The sequence below is a fragment of the Poecilia reticulata genome, chromosome 23, assembly GCF_904066995.2.
Source record: "Poecilia reticulata chromosome 23, P_reticulata-male-v2, whole genome shotgun sequence".
Classification (NCBI taxonomy): Eukaryota; Metazoa; Chordata; class Actinopteri; order Cyprinodontiformes; family Poeciliidae; genus Poecilia; species Poecilia reticulata.
Genome location: NC_088852.1, coordinates 3,213,159 through 3,233,957, shown reverse-complemented (window position 1 = coordinate 3,233,957; position 20,799 = coordinate 3,213,159). Strand labels below are relative to the sequence as shown.

Here is a 20,799-nt window from a genome sequence, read left to right as displayed (position 1 = left end):
TTTATGTACATGTAAAATAAAAGAAGAAAGTAAATATGGACAGAAAGGAATAAAAAGGAAAGTTGTGTTGCTAGAAAAATGAAAAGCCTTTGAATAGGACATTCAGAAATCCTCTGCTGTCCTGCTTGGTCTCCATGTTTGAAGGTGAATGTTGATCTTCTGATTCTGATCTTACAGAGATTCGCTCCCACAGCTTTTCTCCATAATAAGTCACAGATGTGGAGATGAACCAGTTTCTCTGAGTGTGCTGCTGTGATATGAGCAGGAAAACTGAGAATAATTCGTCTTCTGCTGGGATTGTTTCTGTTTCGACGGGGCGGTGGGAGTTCAGAGGCCTGCAGGGGGAATAAATCACACAGACACCTGTGAATGGGGAGCCATTATCCTGATAAACACAGGAGGAGGCGAGTGTTTCAGCCTGGGGGTCCAACACGGACGGCGCTGACGGATCTGAGCATGCTCAGACGAGGCGACATTAGCCGCCTGCAGAGCTGATGGATTGTTAAATTTAGTCTGATTTTCTGTCTGAGGAACCCCCTCCATTCCTCACAGCGGAAGTGAAATTAATGTAATTGGAACTTTTTTCTCCATAGTTTTTATATCCTCTCATTAACTGGTAATTATTTTCAGCTTCTCATGTGATTTTGTGTTATTTGTTGTCAGTTATTTCAGGTTTTTCTGTGATTAATTCATTCAAACCTTCAGAACCCTGAACATCAGTCAGTGACGCAGAGCAGCTGGAGGTTTGGGGCCAACATGGCCGCCCGCAGGGGTCACACTGACCAAACATCTGGACAGGAAGTAGTAGCTGGAGGAACGACTGTCTGGTTATTGATGGTTTAATGGAGTCATTGTTGATCAGATTATTGGTTCAGAATAGAAAAATTTAATTTATATAAAGAGAAAAAGATGGATGGATGGATGGATGGATGGATGGATGGATGGATGGATGGATGGATGGATGGATGGATGGATGGATGGATGGATGGATGGATGGATGGATGGATGGATGGATGGACGGACGGACGGGTGGATGGATGGATGGATGGATGGATGGATGGACGGATGGTAAAAGGATGGATGGATGGATGGATGGACGGACGGACGGACGGGCGGGCGGACGGACGGGCGGGCGGACGGACGGACGGACGGACGGACGGACGGGTGGATGGATGGATGGATGGATGGATGGATGGATGGTAAAAGGACGGACGGGTGGATGGATGGATGGATGGATGGATGGATGGATGGATGGACGGACGGACGGACGGGTGGGTGGATGGATGGATGGATGGATGGACGGATGGTAAAAGGATGGATGGATGGATGGATGGATGGATGGATGGATGGATGGATGGATGGATGGATGGATGGATGGACGGACGGACGGACGGACGGACGGACGGACGGACGGACGGACGGGTGGATGGATGGATGGATGGATGGATGGATGGTAAAAGGATGGATGGATGGATGGATGGATGGATGGATGGATGGATGGATGGATAGACGGACAGGTGGATGGATGGATGGACGGATGGTAAAAGGATGGATGGATGGATGGATGGATGGATGGATGGATGGATGGATGGATGGATGGATGGATGGATGGATGGATGGATGGATGGTAAAAGGATGGATGGATGGATGGATGGATGGATGGATAGACGGATGGATGGATGGATGGATGGATGGATGGATGGATGGATGGATGGACAGATGGTAAAAGGATGGATGGATGGATGGATGGATGGATGGATGGATGGATGGATGGATAGACGGACGGGTGGATGGATGGATGGATGGATGGATGGATGGATGGATGGATGGATGGATGGATGGATGGATGGATGGATGGATGGATGGATGGATAGACGGACGGGTGGATGGATGGATGGATGGATGGATGGATGGATGGATGGATGGTAAACAGATGGATGGTTGCTAGGTAACAGTCACAGCCTGCTGATTTGTAATCTCACATTCTGGAGGTTTTTGAAATGGCTCGTTTTCCAGACACTAAAAAACATGAACTGCCAAAAACGGCATTTATTTATTTATTTATTTTTTTTTTGAGACAGTAGAAACACAAATGGAAGAAGAAAGTGTGAATTTTTGAATTTTCTGGAGTGTCACTGTGGAGTGTTGCCCTCTGGTTCCTCCAGGTTCCTCCAGGTCCGCCTCGCTTCCAGGCGATCCGCTGTTGTGTTTCAGCAAACAGGTCCGGTTCCTTTCAGCACTGCTGACTATGGCAGCATTCAGGCGGCCCGGATTTATGAGCCTCGGCGGATTTTCTTTCTTATCGGCTCCAGCAGAGACGCCCTGCTGCAACGTTGACATCTGCTGGCTGCTGCACCGAAACACAGGAGGTGGATGGCAGGTTTCTACTCAGCTCTTCAAACTGATAAAACCTAAACATGAGAGAGAATATTACGTTGTTATTGATTTTAAATAAATGTTTCTACTGACTGGGTGAGGGCAACATCTAACCTGTTAGTAATCGATTAATCTGTTGATTATTCTGAAGATTAATCAGTTAAAATCTTCTACAGGTTTTTCATTTACTTTAAACTTTTTATATAAAATATTAGAGATACATTAAAATGTGCAAATAAGCAATTTAATTTTGTTTTTCAAATGAGAGAATAAACTTTTTATTGCCTAAAATACAACATTTTTACAGATAAGGATGTTTCTTGTCTTAAAAGCAAAATATAGATATTTTTGTACAGTTTTGGCTGAATTTTTGCTCTGAATATGATGGTTTTGTCACCAAATGGACTTTATTTTGAGTCTGTATGCTCCAGTTAACGAATAATCAGTTACTAAATTAGTAGACAATTATTTGAGTAATCGATTAATCACAATTAATCGTGATTAATGATTTATTATGATTTAATAAATCTGTAATTACTGTATTTGTTCTGTGTTTACTTGCTGTTTTGGTGCTTTTGCATTGATTTTTTACCAAACCTGGTGTCTCTTCTCTCTTTCATCTGCTCATCATGTCTTCATCAAAGTGTTTCAAAAATAAAAAAAATATTTTTTTTGGTAATAAGTTGATGGGTTTTTTTGGTGTCTGGAAAACAAACCATTTCAAAAATCATCTGATTATAAAATCACCTTTGACCAGGTACTGCTCCGTTACTTAGCAACCCCAGCCGATCTCCAGCACATTTGGTCAGCTGTGTTTACCGCTGTACAATGGCACCTGGAAAAGACAAGGGTTTTGTTTTTGGCTCACCAACCAGAAACCACTTATTTCATTCCTGTTGGTTGTGCAGGAGGCTCCACTTCTGCTTTTCAAAGATGTACGATTGTATAATTGTAAATCAGTTTGGAGTCATTTTCATGTGTGAATGTAAAAAAAAAGAAAAAATGCAATAAATCTTTTCTGTGCAGCCCAGAGACGCATCCTAACCTGTTCAAGGTCAGTTTTAGTAAAAGATAAAAGCTGAAACTGAAAATATGTTTCCTGTCTCATCATTTCTCCCACATCCTCCCAGCCTCCCCTCTTCTCCTCTTCTTTGTTTCTATTTGTGGAAGCTGCTGGAAACTCGTCTTAATGAACAGGATTCCCAGTCCTCACCGTTTCTGCTACATGTATCCGCGTGTTTTCACTCCTCCAGCTGGATGTAATCAGCACTTCTGGGAAAAGTCCCACTTGTGTTTCCTTTCATTGTAAAGCGAAAGCTTCCCGTTTAAAATAACCACATTTAACAACAACCATACGGCCCAAATTTAAAAGTAACATTTAAGTCCTTCTCCTTCCATAGTTTAGCAGGTAAATCTGTTTTTCCAGCCGGTATTTTTAGCATGGTGGTTATTTGTAGTCAGACGGTGAGTGGAGGTTTCGAGGATCTTCTGCCTGCAGCTAAGCTCGTCATTATTCTCCTCCATATTTGGGTCATGTCGTCCCTCTGTGGCGGCTTCATTTGCATAATCAGAGAATACTGTGTCAGAAGGCTTTTTTATTTTTTATTTTTGGCTCCATCATGAGTGCATTCAGTAGAGAAAACTGTTTTTATGAGTGGAAGCATGATGAATTCATCTGTATTTTGCTCTGTAAAACATTGTTTTGGTTGTTTTTCTTAGTGAAAATTTGCTGAACAACAGATATTTTATTTTTGTAAAGCATTTTAAAGCTCAAACTTCACTTTTAATAAACCAGACAATAGAGTATTTAAACAAATTGCACATTTTTGTTAAAAGAATCATTTTTGCACAATTGTAAAACGGCTTTTATCTTCAATAAATCAAATAAATCTGTTGACGCAGAAGATACGAAACCTGCAAATGACCTGATTTTATGATTTTACTGACATCAGTGAAACTGAATCTGACAAAAATATAAAGAGAAATTCAGCTTGTAAAATATAATTTCCCAAATATTTGCTTATTTGCTGCCAGAAAATAATCTACGGAAGCCGTTATGGGTCATTTTTACATCATTAAGACCAATTTTCTATTTCAGAAAAGGTCACTGGAAAGTTTTTGGTCCATAATTTAAAATCTGAGAAAATTCCAGTGAAAATGTAGAACAACTTCAACATATTTTTACTCAAAATAAAAAAGTAACTGTCCAAGAAATTACTCAAGTTAAGAGTAAAAAGAGTACAAATGTAAAGTTAGGTCCAAATTCTGATGTTTTAACGACTAAGATGAAAAAGAAAATGCAATAAATAGCATAATTACAAAAGAACTACTCTCAGTCTGAGTGTTGTTTATATTTTCTTGGCTTCATGTCTCGGTTTCTGTGTCGTTTCTGTGTTGTTGCTGTTGGATTCGGGTCAAAAGATGAAAACCTCTTTATCTGAATTTCCCCCGCAGCCTCAGATGGATTTGCATATTAAATGTGTTTGTGAGTAAATCCTGCACTTCAAGGGTTTCTTTCAGTTTTTTTCCCTTCTTATTTAGGTCTTTATGATGAGAATACTCAAAAAAAGAAAATTAAAACATGTTCATTATCTTTGTCTGAATAACAAACAATAATTAGTAACAAAAAAAATGTAACTGATTTGAAAATGTTCTTACTAAAAATGTTGGAGGTGTGTAATTTTATTTTACTGATGTTGTAAATGAGCCATTAAAGTCACTTTTGTTGGATTTTTTCCTGCTTCAAAAGGTGAATTGATCGCTGTTGCAGTACCGAACTGTGTCCAGCAGGTGTCAGGCTTTTACCATTTTACATTAATCTGATATTTCCTGTTTTGTCCTGATAAAAATCAGTAGATAAATATTTAGATGCAAACCTTATTAATCTAACCTTATTAATATCACATTATAGGTTGAGTTAAACAAGACTGGAATATGTAGTTGTCTTTCTTTTTATGTATTGTTTTCATTATTTTAAAAAATATTTCAGTTTTATTTTTCCTCATTTTTGCAATTTATTTAATATTTGTTTATTGGAATTATTTTTATGTTTTTGAAGTTTATCTTATGAAAACATTTCCATTTGCTAATCGTTTTAAAATTGTTTTTCCTGTTTTGTTTAAGAAAGTTATTAAACATTCTGTTTCATTGTATTATTTTGCTTATCCAGTACTTTATTGTATTTTTAAAAATGTTTTTAACCTTATTTTACTTATATATTCTATCATAATTTTTGCTTTTTCTCCCACAAATTTATTATTTTTTTAATTTATTTTTTATGGTTTTGTTGCAAATTTGTATTTATATATTGATGATAATATTTTATTTTATTTTTAAAATGTATTCAATATAATTACTTCTAATATACCATAGAAATAATTTGTTGGATTCTTATTTTATTTTCATCCTATATAGTTAATTTATTTTTTTTCCAGGGGAAATCGATCTGAGCATGCGCAGACCATTCCGGTTAGTTTGGAGGAAGTTTTGGATCGGCTGCATCCTGCTGAAGTTTCTCCGCCTTGGTTTCGTCTCTGGATTGAAGTTGGATTTAAACTTTCTCGCAGGTACAGTGGAGGCGTCACCTCACGTCTCTGTGTTGTTATTACTGGAAAATGAACTTTTATTTCTGCGGTAAAACCCGCTCTAGCGCGTTAACGAGGCAGCCCAGGTGTTGCTCCCCGGCTCATTACTCCGTGTTTCACCTGTTGGCAAACAGCGAGGTGCTTTCTGGGTTTTCTCAGCGGACATTTTGAGTTTTAGTGACTTTTTTTCATCCTTGCGCTCTTTGTCCGACATTTACAGGAGTTAAAATTCAACCGAGTTTATTTTTTCTTTCTCTTTTGGCCCGTAAGGAATGACTAACCCGTCAGACCTGGAGCAGCTGGCAGAAATAGGTGAGTTTACACTTCACGCAGAGTTTTCCCACGAAAATAACAGTAAAATTAAAAAATATCTATTCCAGAATTATGTGTTGAGGATTGGAGAACAGCTCGGATTTCTCCGTAAAATGTAAACATAAGTTCATTAATATTAAATGGATATATAAAAGGTCATTAATTCTTAAAGTATAAATTATTCCAAGTGAAAACAATCTTTTATAGTTGGATTGGTAGAGCTGTAAGGTAAAAAAAAAGTATGCAAATGTGAAGCATAGTGGTAGCTGAATAATGTGGCAAGTGTAAAATGAATCAATGTATGTTTTTTTAATTTTTTTAAAGCATTTAAATATCTGATAATGTTTCTAGTTTGGTTAAAACAAGTTTCATCTGGAGGAAAAGATGGAGAACTTAAACTTCATCTTTAAATTAAACTGTTTACATCGGTTGGTACTGAAAGTGTGAAATATTTACAGTTATCATCCCTGAAGCCTTAAAAAGTTATAATTTTACAAAAGAGGTGTGGAACTCTCAGGATAGTTTTAGAAATGTAAAGCACAGTAGTGGCTGCATTATGATCAGGGGAAGAGATTAGATGTTTTATACCAAGAGGACTTTGGATGCGTTTTGTTTCAATGAAATGATGAAAAATATTAAAGATTTTGGAAAAAGTAGAAAAACTGGTAACTTTTATGAAAATGTTGAATATTAAACGTACAAAATGTTTGGGAGTAGAGACTCTGAGTCACGCTGCTTCATGAAGAGAAACTTTCAGTTCCTCTGGAACAACGCTGACCTCATTTCCCAACACTCTGTGTTTTTATCTTTAAAGAAAAGATAAATATCAGAGAATGTTCAAATCCCTCAGAGATGGACTTAAGGTTGAAACCAAAATTTTATAAACGGCAAATAAAAAGATGCACAGCTTTTTGTTTTGATATGATTTATATGACAGAATATCAGGATAAGAAAAAAATTTAAACTCAGGAAAAAAGTCTTAATATTGGCAAATATGTGGGAATAAACTTGTATTATGAGAATACAGTTGTAGTACAAGAATAGTCGTAATAATACGAGAAAAAAAGTTGTAGAAGTCGAGATAAAACAAGAATAAACTCATATTAGAAGAAAAAAAGTTGTACGACAAAAACTCCAAATAATACGAGAAAAATGTAAATCATAACGTAAAAGTTTTAAACACAGTATCAAATTATCAGTAGCAGGAATTTGAAACGACATGACGCATAATATAAATCACTTCTGAATTCATCACAGAGGATTTTTTCTTTACACCCAAACGTCTGCAGTCACAGTTCAGGTTTTTCTGCAGACATTTCATGGCTCCATCTTTGTTTTTTCCAGCAAACTGAAATCATTTCCTCTCCGTTATCAGAGCCGAATGTTTACAGCAAACTTCCCTCAGAGCTGCAGACAAACGGCTGAAACTACACAGAGCTTCCTGATGCCTCCCTGAGGTTTCTGGGAAACGATAAGGGAGTCGTTTACGGAGCAGCTGCTGGTTTCCTCCCAGTTTAATCTGTTGCATCACATGATTTGATACAGGAATCCAAATTTAGCTCCTTCACATATCAGCTGTTAAATCAAAAAAGACTCAGCTGGAAGGGAAATTAAATGAATTCCAGTAGCAGTCAGTCTTCCAGTTAATCTGGAGAGGCCTCTGACTGAAGCCTGTTGCTGTATTTGGTAGTAACTAGTTACATTTACGCAATTATATTTACTTGAGTTACTTTTACTTGAGTAATATTATTGTGAAGAACTGATTAGGAAAAATTTGCCTGATTTTGTTGTTTTTGTTGTATTATTGTCATTTTGGTTCTTAAAATAACAAAAGTTCCACTTAATTTATATTTTGTTCCATCTGATGATGTAATTTTTAAATATTAAATGATTGATAATTTGATCAGTTACTCAATAGTTGAGTAAACTTTTTACCAAATACTTTCATACTCTTTACTTGAGTAATTTCTCGGACAGCTAGTTTTTACATGAATAAAAGTTTAAAGTAGTTTTGCTCTTACTTACAGGGAGCAGAGATGCTGTTATTATATCTTATAATAAGTTCAGGTATTATTTGAGCTTTTGAGATGTTAACCAGCTTTTTATGTGTTTTTAACGCATCATAATTATCAAAAACGAACATAAATCCTTCCAGCCGCTCTGAGGGGGTTTTGGTCCGAACACGCAGCGCCTCGGGGAAAAACATGGGAAAATAAAAAAAGAGAAATAACCGATCTGCTCCAACATGCTGCCGTCATCCTCAGTAGAAACTGTTTCACCTCCTGGCAGAGCTGCAGAAAGGGGAAGAGGAGGATGAGGAAGAGCAGAGGGCGGTTCCTGACGGCCCCAGCAGAACCGATCCGTCCCATCCGTACTACGATGTGGCTCGACACGGAATCATCCAGGTGTCAGGTCCGTTTTTTATCTATTAAACATCCAGAGAACTGAAACTGAACCTTAATTTACTACAGCAATAAACATTCATTACTCACAAATTATTGCAATTAAAACGTTTATTTTTGTTTGTTTTGATTTTATTCAAAAATGTTCTGTTCTGCTGACTTCAAAGTATGCTCATAGAAAGTTGAGTGCAAGGAAAAAATGGTTAGAAAACTTTATTTAAAAGGAAAAAAAGTAATATATTTATATGAGTTTGCCAGGAAAACAGGAAGATAAGGAAAGATGAAGTCAGTTTGTTTTTATTTTTTAAGAAAAAAATAATTCAGAAAAAACAATTGAGTCACATTTACTTAGAATATTTCCTCACAAAACCAGCTGTAAATTTTAAGTCTCTTAAATCTGCTTTGATTCAACAAAGAGCTGTTTTTGCACTTCGAATAGGATCAACAAATGTGGAATTTGGACAAAAAATTATTAAAAAACCCATTTAATATCAAAGTAAAAACTGATTTCAACAAAATATTAATTAAATAAAAATATTTAACACTCTATTTTACTAACTTTTCTTTTGAAAGATCCACTCTAGACATTTTCTTGTCTTATTATTGCAGAAAGCAGTTTTTCCTTTGTGATTAAAGTTTATTTTGTCAAAAAGAAAAGCAAAAACATCAGAGTTAACATCTAAGGGGTAAACTGGTCTTATGCTGGTTTCTGAATGATGGTAAACTGGGAGCATTTAGAGGTCTGGCCATCATAAAACCAGCATGTTGTTCTGGTTCTGACTTGGTTCTGCAGGAGACGATAACTACGGCAGGAAGCTGATCGTCTTCAGCAGCTGCTGCCTGCCGCCGTCTCACCAGCTCAACCACCGCCGCCTCCTCGAGTATGTCAGGAATCCCATCTGCAGCGACTCGGCCAGGCGTTTTCGCTTCTCACCCTGTTCTGCCGCTGCAGGTACCTGAAGTTCACGCTGGACCAGTACGTGGAGATGGACTACATACTGGTTTACTTCCACTACGGCCTCAGGAGCAGCAACAAGCCGTCGCTCAGGTGGCTGCGTGAAGCCTACGGCGAGTTTGACCGGAAGTAGGTCCTATAAATATAAATCAATGATCTATAAAAACCTTAGAGACCCAGTCTGCCTCAGGTTTCAAAATGGCTGACAGAACATATTTTAATGGGGACCTATGGTGCAAAATTCACATTTTGCATATTTTTATGCTTCTATTTGGATCTTAACAGATTAAATGTTTCTAAAAATAAACCAAGAATTAAGAATAACAAAAACAAAACATACGTCTTTTGGCAAGAAGTTAAAGAAAATGAGCCTCCGGAATGTAACATTACATTCCAGTGCATTCCACCGTTACCTAGCAACCTCAGTGGAATTCCGCACATTGCCTAGCAACCCAGGCAGAGCTCCAGCACCTATTGTCAGCTGGTTTTACTGCTGTATGTGATATACAATGGCTGCTGGAAAACATAAATGTTTTATTGTCGACTTACCATCCAGAAAACGTTTGCTGCATTCTTGTGGGTTGTGCAGGAGGCTCCACGTTTGCTTTTCAAAGATGTACGGATGTGTAATGGCGCATCTGTTCGCAGTATGTGAGTGTAAACAATGAGTTTTGGGGGCGTGGCCAGCAGCAGCTTATTTGGATTTAAAGTGACTGAGGCCCTAAAGCAGCTAAAATCTAATTTTTTAGGAGTTGCTTTTTTGCAAAAAATGTAATGAACAGGATTTGTATAGACCACAGACCTATTCTAACCTGTTCAAGGAAACATGATATGTCACCTTTAAATCATTAGTGTGGAGGAAGTCATCTGGAAGTGAATAAATGCAGAAGAATCAAAATAGTTGAATTTCCTGGTTTCATCTGCAGATACAAGAAGAACCTGAAGACGCTCTACGTCGTCCATCCAACTAACTTCATCCGGATCGTTTGGAACATCTTCAAACCTCTGATCAGGTAAAACCTGCAGCTTCTGTTCAGGCACCATGGAAGAGAAGAGAAGAGTGTTTTCCCACCTTATAGTCCAATAGACTGTTCGATTGGGAACCAAAGTTGCAGCATTTGTTACATTTTCAGCTGCTGTAGTTCTTTTTCCTGTCAAATGAAACTTTGAAAATCCTTTTTCCCCTCCTTGGCTGTGGGGGCGCTGCACAAAGAATTACTGAAGGAAACAACACGAAAACCTCTGAAGAAGACACTGAGCACAGCTTCCTTCTTCTTCACAAAATGTAAACAAAAATGGAGTGGCGTCAGATTTTATCAGTCCACTTCAACCAAGTCCAAGTTTGTAGGAGGACCAGAATTTATGCTTCTGGACAATTTTCAAACAAATGGGACTTTCTAGACAAACAAACTGGAGTTTGATTAAAGCAGACTAAACAGAGCTGGTGTGAATCATCCCTAAAATAAAAAGCCTCCATTTGCATCATCAGATCTGTCCTGTTTCTCTCTCAGTCACAAGTTTGGGAAGAAGCTGAAGTATGTGAACTACCTGGTGGAGCTGCGGGAACACCTGAACTACGACCAGCTCTTCATCCCTGCAGACGTCCTGAGGCAAGTTTCCTCGTCTGATCCGGGTTTTCTCCGTTTTTATCTTCCTCATCATGTTTCCGTTTCATCGCAGGCATGACGAGAAGCTGCGGGCGGCTCAGAAAGGCGGACCGCCCCCGCCTGTGAAGACGCCGCCTCCCCGGCCGCCGCTGCCCACGCAGCAATTCGGCGTCAGCCTGCAGTAGTGAGTAGCTCGTTAAAGCTGAGCTCGTTAACCTATCGGCTCGTTAAACTCGTTAGTAACTCTGCTTCTACAGCATCAGGGAGAAAAACCGCGAGGCGATCATCCCACCTGTCATGGCTCAGACTGTGGCCTACCTGAAGGAGAAAGGTGAGCCTCACCGGATCACATGACTTCCACCTGGATTTCCACCCGTCATCAGTAAACGTTTAAGTTTTAGTGCAGCAGATAATTAAATATGTCAGAAAAACCTTTCACAGCAACCTACCTGTTTGGGAAAATCACCGTTAGCCACTGATAAATTAAAGATGGCGGCCAATTTTCAAGGTGCTTGTTAAGGAAAATGTATTTTTGCACTGCAACTACCAGAAGAATATTTTTGGTGTAAAATCATACATAAAATTATATTTTCTGAGAATTTCTTTTTAATCTTTTTTCAAGATGGCTACCATGGTTGTCATGGAGAATTAATTTTAGATGAATGTTTGTCAAATCATCTTTTAAACCATAGAAATCAAAGATATTCTCAGGATCTTGTTTTCTTTTTCTGGTGAGCATTTTCCAAAATGGCCGCCTTGATTGTAATGGAGAATATATGTTTGCACTAAAAAAGGTGGTTGTTATTAGCAACAGCTAACCAAAATGTTGGGTTCAGTATGGAAAAATAATTTGCTAAATAAGAATCTTGGCTGTGCTAATGCAGAACTGCTAAAAACTTAATAAAATTAGCAGAAGCTAACACCAAACTGTGAAACACAAAAAACTAAACTGCTAAACATTAAAAAATGACTGGAAGCTAACGCTAAACCTCTACACACATTAAAAATGAGCAGAAGCTAACGCTATCTGCTCAGACAACTGGTTCCCAGTCTGAGACGTCTTCATCTGATTCCAGTTGATAGCTGGTGACTTGCTAACAGCAAAGTTCTCCGTTTCTCATTTTTCCACATATTGTCACTTTAAGGTTGTTTGAATAAGATGTTGAAAACATGTGATGTGACATAAAGTTCATACAAGTTCTGAAAATTGATTTAAAAAGGTCAAAACAGCTACCATTTTGAAAAATGGTCATAATTAGCATAAAAAATGTAAATTTTTCTGTTTTCAAATTTGAGGGATTCCTGCAGTAACATGCTGCACTGTTTCAGGTCTGAGGACAGAGGGGATCTTCAGGCGTTCGGTTCGGGTTCAGACCATCAAGGAAGTCCAGAAACTCTACAACCAGGGTGAGCGGGGTCTCCTCCCCCAACCTGCAGGGGCCCAGCTCAGGCTGAACCTGCAGGAAGTCGCAGGAAAAATACCAGGAGTCGCTTTAATGGGACTTTCTGGAACTTTTACCTTTTCAAACATTCAGATGTGTCTTTGTTTGAATCTCCTGGTTACGTTTCACAATTTTTCTGATCAATCTTTACTGACAATGTTGCTTTCTTGGAGTTTTTCCTAAAATCTTTTTACTCTGTTTTAGAATTTGCAGATTACTTTGTAACAAGTTACGTTTTGGTTTCATAAAATCTCTTTTTTATTCTGATGTTCCTTTTTTGGATACTTTTGTAAAACTTGGAGGATGGTACTTTATTTTAATTAATCGGATACTTTGTTGAAACATTTTAGATTGTTTCCTGGAACTTGCAGGATCGTTTACTGAACATTAGAGACGAATTTACTGAAGACCTGCAGTAAAGTAGGGCGATAAATTTAATTTTTGAAAAATTAGGATTTTCAGTAACTACCATCTTGTTTGATAAATATGTTTTGCAGCTTTTTTCCTGATTTTAATTAAGATCAACTTAAAATCTGATTTTTTTTTCTAAATTACAAAATTAAAATGTTTATCCTTCAATCAGCCTGTTAACATTTTTCTTTTTTTACTTGCCTTTCTCCAGGTAAGCCAGTGAACTTTGACCTCTACCAGGACGTCCACATTGCCGCGGTGATCCTGAAGACGTTCCTCAGAGAGCTTCCCGAGCCGCTGCTCACCTTCCGGGTCTACAGCCAGGTTCTGGAGCTCCTGGGTGAGTTCTGGACGCTCTGGTTCTGATCTGTCTGGTTGTGGACTGTCCGGTTTCACCGTCTCTTCCTCCTGGACCGTCCAGGTGTGGAGAGCAGCCTTCGCGCCACCAGGTGCAAGCAGATCGTAGAAAGTCTTCCTGAACACAACTTCATCGTGTTGAAGTTCCTGCTCTGCTTCCTGAACATGGTGAGTCCGAATCGTCCCGGTTCTGGTTCTGGTTCCCTGGTTTAAAGTCCAACAACAATCAGCTGCTTTTAATCCACCTGATTTCCAGAAGGAGTTTCATCTTCAAACACTGAACAAAAAGGATGGGAAGTATTTTTGATGCAGGAACAGAAATATTTCTTTTAAAAAATTAAACCTGAGTCGAAGTTCAAGTTTGGGCATAAAATAAGTTTTAAAATGTTTTATCTAAGTAATAAAAATGGACAGTACAGTTAAATTTATTATTTTTAATTATTTTATTTTACTTGGCATTTTATTACAAGTTTATTCAAGCTTTTATTTAATTTTTTTTCTTTAAATTGTGTATTTATGTATATTTGTAACAAAAATGCTCTAATTTATCTTTTTGTATTTAAATGTTTATTATTGTAATCAAATTCCTCTAAATTCTCATACCATCCATTTAGTTTCTCCTTTGTAGAATTATAGATTTTATTTGTGGTTTTTTCTTACTAATTAAACTTTGGTTGGTTAAAGTTGTATTTCTTTTTTTTTGCTCATTGTTTTCAGAAATTAATTAGTTCTTAACGGATTTAAAAGTCATAAAATTCAGGATGTTTTGTAGAATCTGGTTTCATTTCAAAAGGAATTTGTTTAAAAATGTTTTTTATTTCCATTCAAGTCAGAATTGCTTCTAAAAACATGTTTTTGGCAGTAAATGTTTATTGGTGTCTGGAAAACAAGCTATTTTAAAAACCTTCCAAATGTGAAGTCACATTTGACAAGGACTGTGCCGTTGCCTAGCAACCCAAGCTGAGCTCTAGGTCATTTGGTCAGCTGGTTTTAAAGCCATATTTTGTTGTACAATGGCTGCTGGAAGAGGCGAGTGTTTTCTTCTTGACTTGCAATCCAGAAACGACTTACTGCGTTCTTGTTGGTTGTGCAGGAGGATCCGCTTCTGCTTTTCAGAGATGTGTAACTGCACATCGATGTTGTTTCGGTTTTCCTCCAGGTGTCCCAGGAGAGCCTCAGCAACAAGATGAGCGCCTCCAACCTGGCGTGCGTCTTCGGCGTGAACCTGGTCTGGCCTCGTCACGGCTCCATCTCACTCAGCGCGCTGACGCCCATCAACATTTTCACAGAGATCCTCGTTGAACACTTCGCCGCCGTGTTCGGCTCCCGCTGCCCGCCTGCTCAGGTAACCCCGTGACCCCACAGCTGAGGGAGCCTGAAAGGTCAAGCTGAAGATCTGTTACACTACCAGCACACTAAAAAAACTAGTAATAATAAAGCAATATGATTTTTTGTTTTATCTTTTGTACAGAATATATTTAACGTGTGAATAAAACCCAAAGTTGTCAAATAATGCCTGGATTAAAACCACTTACTGTAAAAAATAAGAAATGAAATGTTTTTGTAAGTGGAATTTATCTTTGATTTTAATAAATTGTGACTTAATGAAGGAAAGAAAATCAGTAAAAATCCTTGTTTGAATTTAATAATATTTAACCCTTTAACACCCAAATATCAAATTATATTGATTTTATTTTAATTTTAAATTTTCATATATAACAGTGGAACAAGTTATTTTAAGTGAAATATTAAAAAATATGTGAATTTTTAAGACGTAAAGAAGTTTAAAATGGTTTGATAGAAATAGGAAAAAATACAATATATTTGTTTTGTACATTAACTTTAATTGATTATCATTTAATTTAAAATTTGTTTAAAATGTTACATTTTTATTAGATCTTTTTATAATTACTGCGGAATATTTTTCCATCTAATTAAAAATTTTATAAAAATGTTCCTTAATGAATTTATTTCTAGTTGACTAAAAATTAGAATATTTTCTGGGGGAAAAAAACCTTAAATCATTATTTATTTTTATTTCATGTAGCATTTGCTACCAAAATGTATATTTTCACACATTTTGTATTTCTCCCTCTAATTCTATACATTATTTCACTTTTTGTCCATAACTATTGTGTAAAATATTTTAGTGAATTTTACCTGAAATGTTCCAGAATCGTTTCTATAAAACACACAGAGCTCTGGGCGTTTTGTTCTTGACTTTGTTTATTAATGATTCCATGTTTTTGTAAGAACTTGGTACAAAAGGTGAGACTACTCTTTAACCATCGATCCTCCGTCCATCAGCGTTTGAATGCATCAGAAAGAAGGAAAAACTACGTTGGCATATTTAAGACAAACACTTCCTATACACACTATCCACCGGACGGCCCCCGTCTCCACTGACGAACAGAAACTTCTACTTCACCTCCATCTACACAAACTCCTCTGGTTCCTCTTGGCTCCTCGATAAAAGAATATAAAAATGTTTTTTTTCTTTTTGTTTTGTTCAAATGTTGTGTTGTGTAGTAAAATAGATTTGTTTAAGCACTGCACAGTTTCTCCCGGAGAAGATTCCTAAAAACGGATGGAGGAGGAGGAAAGAGGGATTCTCTTTATTATTCTTTTTTTTTTTAAACTGATATGGTTTCCATCTCGGTTTGAACTTTCACCTCTCAGGTGAGGACTTGATATGCATCACATGGCACATTTCAAAATAAAAGCCCTCTTAAGTTATAGACTAACTGATGATGATTTATTCTCTCATGAAGGCAGGTTGGACTGTGAAAGAGCGCCACCAGCAGGAAACAAAAGGTAATCTCAGTAAATATTTACTTCCTCAAGTTGCTCTGAAACTTGTCTTACAGGAAATGAAATTAACCTGATTAAATATTTAATTGCTCTGAAAGTTGTTCACCTTTAAGCTGGAGATAATCAAAACAGCTTCACTTCCAGATTGGTTCAAAAAATGTTTTCTACGAAGCCACCATAGATTTTATAATTACAGCAATTATAATAAAACAATTCTAGAAAAAACTAGCAAATTTTTTTTCCAGCTTGGCTATTATTGAACATCACTTTATATTTGTAATTTCTCCTCATTTTTTTTTTTTACATCTTAGTATATTAGAAACAAAAATGTTTAAAAGAGCCTGTGTAAAATTAAAACCAGAAAAAATTAACAATTTTAACAGAGCTGATTGCATTTACTGATTTTTATTCAATGTGGAATTTGCTGCCTAAATTTTTATTTTTTAAATACATAAATATTTTTAAATAAAACAAATGTGTATATATTTTTTTTATTTTATTTCCAGATGTGTTGGACTTTTTCTCTTCATGTGTTTCAGAGATATTTGATATAAATTTGTCTAAAAATTGTAGAACTTAGCAATGTGATCCAATTGCAAATAGATGCAAATGACTCTGTATTGTGTAAAAATGAACAAAAAGTGGGTTAAAAATTTTTTTTGCATGCAACTGCTTGCAAATTTATAAAGTATTTATTTCTAACTTTCAAACTAAAATTGAAGCTGATTTTGCTTTCAGGTGAAGCTGTAAATGTTGTTTTAACCTGACTGTTTTTTTCTGCAGCTTAAAGGTGAACAGACTTCCAGAGTCCTGCAGCGTCGATCCTTCAGAGACCAAACAGGTGAGCTGGATATGATTTTAATAGTCTTTTCTGATAAAAAACTTACTTTTCCTCTCCTTTTTGTTCATGTTTGTGCATCAGAGAGCTGCACCTCCACTGATCGGTGAGTACAGTACCACAACTGAATAATAAAAAACAGAAAACGACGGAAGCGTTGAAGCAGGACGTCTCCGGACGGCAGGAAGACTCGCGACTGTTGTTGCAGCTCGACTGAGACGTCCTGATTCTGCTGCTTTTCTTTTCTCCATTTTATCGTCAATATAAAAAAAACTGATACAACAACAAAGACCAAAACCCTGAAACGATGTGAGGCAGTGTTCATCTTTCGCTCAGAATACACAGAAAATATAAAATGCACACACAAAAAAACGTTTTTGGCATATTTTCCATACTGGTTAAAGAGGGAGGGGCGGAGTGGATGCATCATGTTCGCTGGGGCGAGTTTCTATTTGCCTTTAAGACGCAGAAACAAAATTATTTCATGTTCTTTTCCAGAAGCACTTCATGAATTTAAACCGTCTACTTCACCATTGAACCCAGTGGGCGGGGCTAGAGGAAACCCTGACGTCTGATTGGCTGCTTCAAACCTTCAAAGTTTGGTACAACTGAGGTTAACATCTTAACCAGAAAGTGCAGGAGCAACTTTAGTAGCATAATTAAATTGCAAACAGTTTCACTGTAAGGTCTGAGTGAGAAACTGCAGCGTTTATAACTAGTTTGGTCTGAAATCTCTTAAGTTCAGGAGAGAAAGCTAGCCGGTGTTAGCTAATGCTAATCTAGTCTGATAGAACCAGCGAGTTTATTAATGAATTATTAAAGATATAAATGCTGGAGTTGGTCACCCAGAGTTAGTAGTAAATAAAATATAACTTATTTCTACACTTTCAGTAAACTTGAAAGAATCCTCTCTGAAACGGCCAATCAGACGCCAGTTTGTCCCTCAATCCCGCCCACTGAGTTCGTTTGCTCCAGAGTAAAAATAAAATCTCTGTAGCTCTGATAGCTGGTGATGAATTTAAGGTCAAACCACAAAGTCTGAATTAGATGCAAGTCCAGACTTTGATTAGGCCGCTCCAGAACCTTCATTTATTTTTCTTTTGAGCTGTTAGGATGTTGCACACTTTTAGAAAGCGTGCAGCTTAGTCTCTTGACCTCTGACCTTAACAGAGGAAAGTGGAAAGTAAAACTGAATTTACCAACAAAAAACACTATTAATCAGTTAATTGTTTAGTGTTTGAGATGTTTTACACCTTTATTTTAATTCCATTCAGTGGTAAAATTTTCTTTCTGCGTCTTAAAGAAAAGTTGAACCTGTCCAATCAGACTCATCTGTTTCGATGATGATGATGATGAAAGCACGTATGTACAGTGATTCCCCTCAATACTCCAAACATTTATCAACAGGCATCGGCATGAAAATACTAAAATCTGCACTAAAAAGCTAATTTCTGTAGTTTAATCTTAAATATTTTTTTCTTTGACTTTAACTCTATAAATACTGAGAAAATCGTAGTTCTCTGTTTTGTTTGAAGGCTCGTCTGCGTGTGGAAACGTCTTCCTGAAGTCGTATGGCAGGAACTTTGTTCACAGGATGGAAACGAACGTCTAGTCGGATAAATCGCTGTACAGCCGCTCGGAAGCTGGATTCTACCGGTTCGTAATAAATACATTAAGGCGAAGAATAAATAGAAAATAACTTAAAAAAATCTCGTTAAGCACTGTAGGTGTTGGGTTTGAAAACACTTCAGAGACGTTGGGCCTAGTTGGCGACGTCGTCCTGACCCGGCTGCAGCGGCGCGGTCGATGGCGCCGCCACAATGGCGGCGGTGCTGATGGGTTTCATCCACAGCTGTGGGAGCGTGGCGATGGTCGTCATGGTGACCTGGACCAGCTGGTCTCGCTGGATGAGCCTGATGAGCGTTTTGATGCGGTCGAGCGACGCCTGAGTGTCGCGCTGCAGACCGAGGAGACGATCCCTCTGGTCCATGCAGACCTGCAGAGAAACGGGGCGTACGGAGCGCCATTAGGGCCAAAAGTAAGGCAGCAAAACACAAAATATTACGAAGTATTTTTGGTCTGCTTTCTATAGCAAATATGTGTTCTTATTTTAAATGTACTAACCTATATTTCATCTTGTTTTAAGTCAGTAATTCTTTAATATTGATGAAAATGACTAGTTCCGCTGGCAGATTTTCATTTATAACATGGGAAAAAATCCTCCAGTGGAACTAGCACTTTTAAAATTAATATTAAGGAATTAACATAAAACAAACTCCTTTGTCTTGCTGTAGAGTTTTGTCTGGTTTTTAGTTTACCGAGTGTGTTCAGTTTGTCAAGGAGTGAATGCAAATTGTCAGGAGACCATTTACATTCACTCGACAAACTCAAATAATGACTGATTATTTTAGGAAGGTGACAAAAGCAGGAAGTGGACTACAGCGCATTGCTTTCTGGGTAAATACAACCAACACAAACTTGCTAGCAGAAAAAATGGCTTGTAGTCTTTTGCAGGCAAAAGAGAAATCGTACAACTGAAAATCTGATGCCACTTTATTTTTGTTTACATGTTTGAATAAGGAAGTTGTGCTCAGTTTCCTTTAGTGGTTAATTGGACAGTGAAATAATAGATTTTCTTTTAAACCAGGTCAAGCTAAATCTTTACCACTTGAAAGGTTCTAGGTGTATGGGGGAATTTTTCTGCCATAATCCAAGAGCACACATTTTCAGTCTGAAAGCAGGATTTCATGTCTGCTGTTGTTTAAACTTTATCTTGCAGAACTCTGCTTGCTTTTGGAACCGCCCTCTGGCAGCATGGCCTTGCAACCTCTCAGCCAATAGAATGAAAGCGTTGTAGTGGGTGTGGCAACTATTGATTATAGCAACCTGCGCCACCCACTGGATGTAGGGCAAAACGACACCAGCTTTCTGCTCTGTAGTTCACTAAATATCCACCTGCAGTGCTGCTGATAGCTAACAGCTACTGATGGTAGGCAGGAGTTTAACCCAACCAAAGACAGCATAGATCTATCAATCTATAAATCTACATAGATATGTTGTGACTATGTTCTCTTTGGTTGGGTGAACAAACTCCTGCCTACCATCAGTAGCTGTTAGCTATCAGCAGCACTGCAGGTGGATGTTTAGTGAACTACGGAGCAGAAAGCTGATATCATTTCTCTCTCCATCCAGTGGGTAGCACAGGATGCTACAATCGATAGTAGCCACACAGGCACATCTACTAGAAGGAAACAAATGCACCCAGTACAATACTTTCATTCTATTAGCTGAGAGGTTGACAGGTGATGCTGCCAAAAGGTGATTTCAAAAGCAAGCAGAGAGCACCAGGAAAAAGGTTTGAGAAGACATGTAATCCTGCTCTCAAATTATGGCAGAAAAATTCCCCCATACAGGTGGAACTTTACAGGCGAAGATTTTTTTACACTTCATACATAGTCTTACCAAGCATTTTTGGTCTAGTTTCTAGTGAAAGTATTTTACACTTGAAATTAGATTAAAAAATAACTTACAAGTAACTTTTCAGCATAAAATAGGAGCTTGTTTTAAGTCAATAATTCAATTTAAACTGCTATTTCCCTTGCCAGATTATTTCCCCATGTTATAAATGAAATAATTTGCCAGTGGAACTAGAATTTTCACATCAATATTGAGGAACTATTTATTGACTTAAAACCAGCTCCTAT

The 20,799-nt window shown here is 37.5% G+C and overlaps 2 protein-coding genes across 20 annotated transcripts in view; one reads left to right on the top strand and one right to left on the bottom strand.

Moving 5' to 3' along the window:
* Positions 1 to 20,799, top strand: part of LOC103459369 (rho GTPase-activating protein 8) — a 148,528-nt gene that overhangs the window by 125,471 nt on the left and 2,258 nt on the right. For 3 of the 14 annotated variants that reach the window (XM_081604192.1, XM_081604193.1, XM_017302891.2), the window contains 15 exons: positions 5,811 to 5,942; positions 6,231 to 6,272; positions 8,562 to 8,684; positions 9,468 to 9,555; positions 9,627 to 9,758; positions 10,556 to 10,642; positions 11,141 to 11,239; positions 11,310 to 11,420; positions 11,494 to 11,567; positions 12,566 to 12,643; positions 13,301 to 13,429; positions 13,511 to 13,614; positions 14,606 to 16,260; positions 17,041 to 17,098; positions 17,180 to 19,133. In XM_081604192.1, coding sequence (XP_081460318.1) covers positions 5,828 to 5,942; positions 6,231 to 6,272; positions 8,562 to 8,684; positions 9,468 to 9,555; positions 9,627 to 9,758; positions 10,556 to 10,642; positions 11,141 to 11,239; positions 11,310 to 11,420; positions 11,494 to 11,567; positions 12,566 to 12,643; positions 13,301 to 13,429; positions 13,511 to 13,614; positions 14,606 to 14,803 — 1,380 coding nt within the window. In that variant the 5' untranslated portion in view covers positions 5,811 to 5,827 and the 3' untranslated portion in view covers positions 14,804 to 16,260; positions 17,041 to 17,098; positions 17,180 to 19,133. Of the gene's footprint in view, positions 1 to 5,810; positions 5,943 to 6,222; positions 6,273 to 8,561; positions 8,685 to 9,467; positions 9,556 to 9,626; positions 9,759 to 10,555; positions 10,643 to 11,140; positions 11,240 to 11,309; positions 11,421 to 11,493; positions 11,568 to 12,565; positions 12,644 to 13,300; positions 13,430 to 13,510; positions 13,615 to 14,605; positions 16,261 to 17,040; positions 17,099 to 17,179; positions 19,134 to 20,799 lie in introns of those variants that run through there. The other 11 variants (XM_081604200.1, XM_081604201.1, XM_081604203.1 and 8 more) reach the window with 11 other exon arrangements.
* The window catches only part of phf21b (PHD finger protein 21B), a 61,402-nt gene continuing 59,143 nt past the window's right edge, over positions 18,541 to 20,799 (bottom strand). For all 6 annotated transcript variants that reach the window (XM_008400869.3, XM_008400871.3, XM_081604187.1 and 3 more), the window contains one exon: positions 18,541 to 19,091. In XM_008400869.3, the coding sequence (XP_008399091.1) occupies positions 18,858 to 19,091 (234 nt within the window). In that variant the 3' untranslated portion in view covers positions 18,541 to 18,857. The remainder of the gene's footprint in view (positions 19,092 to 20,799) is intronic.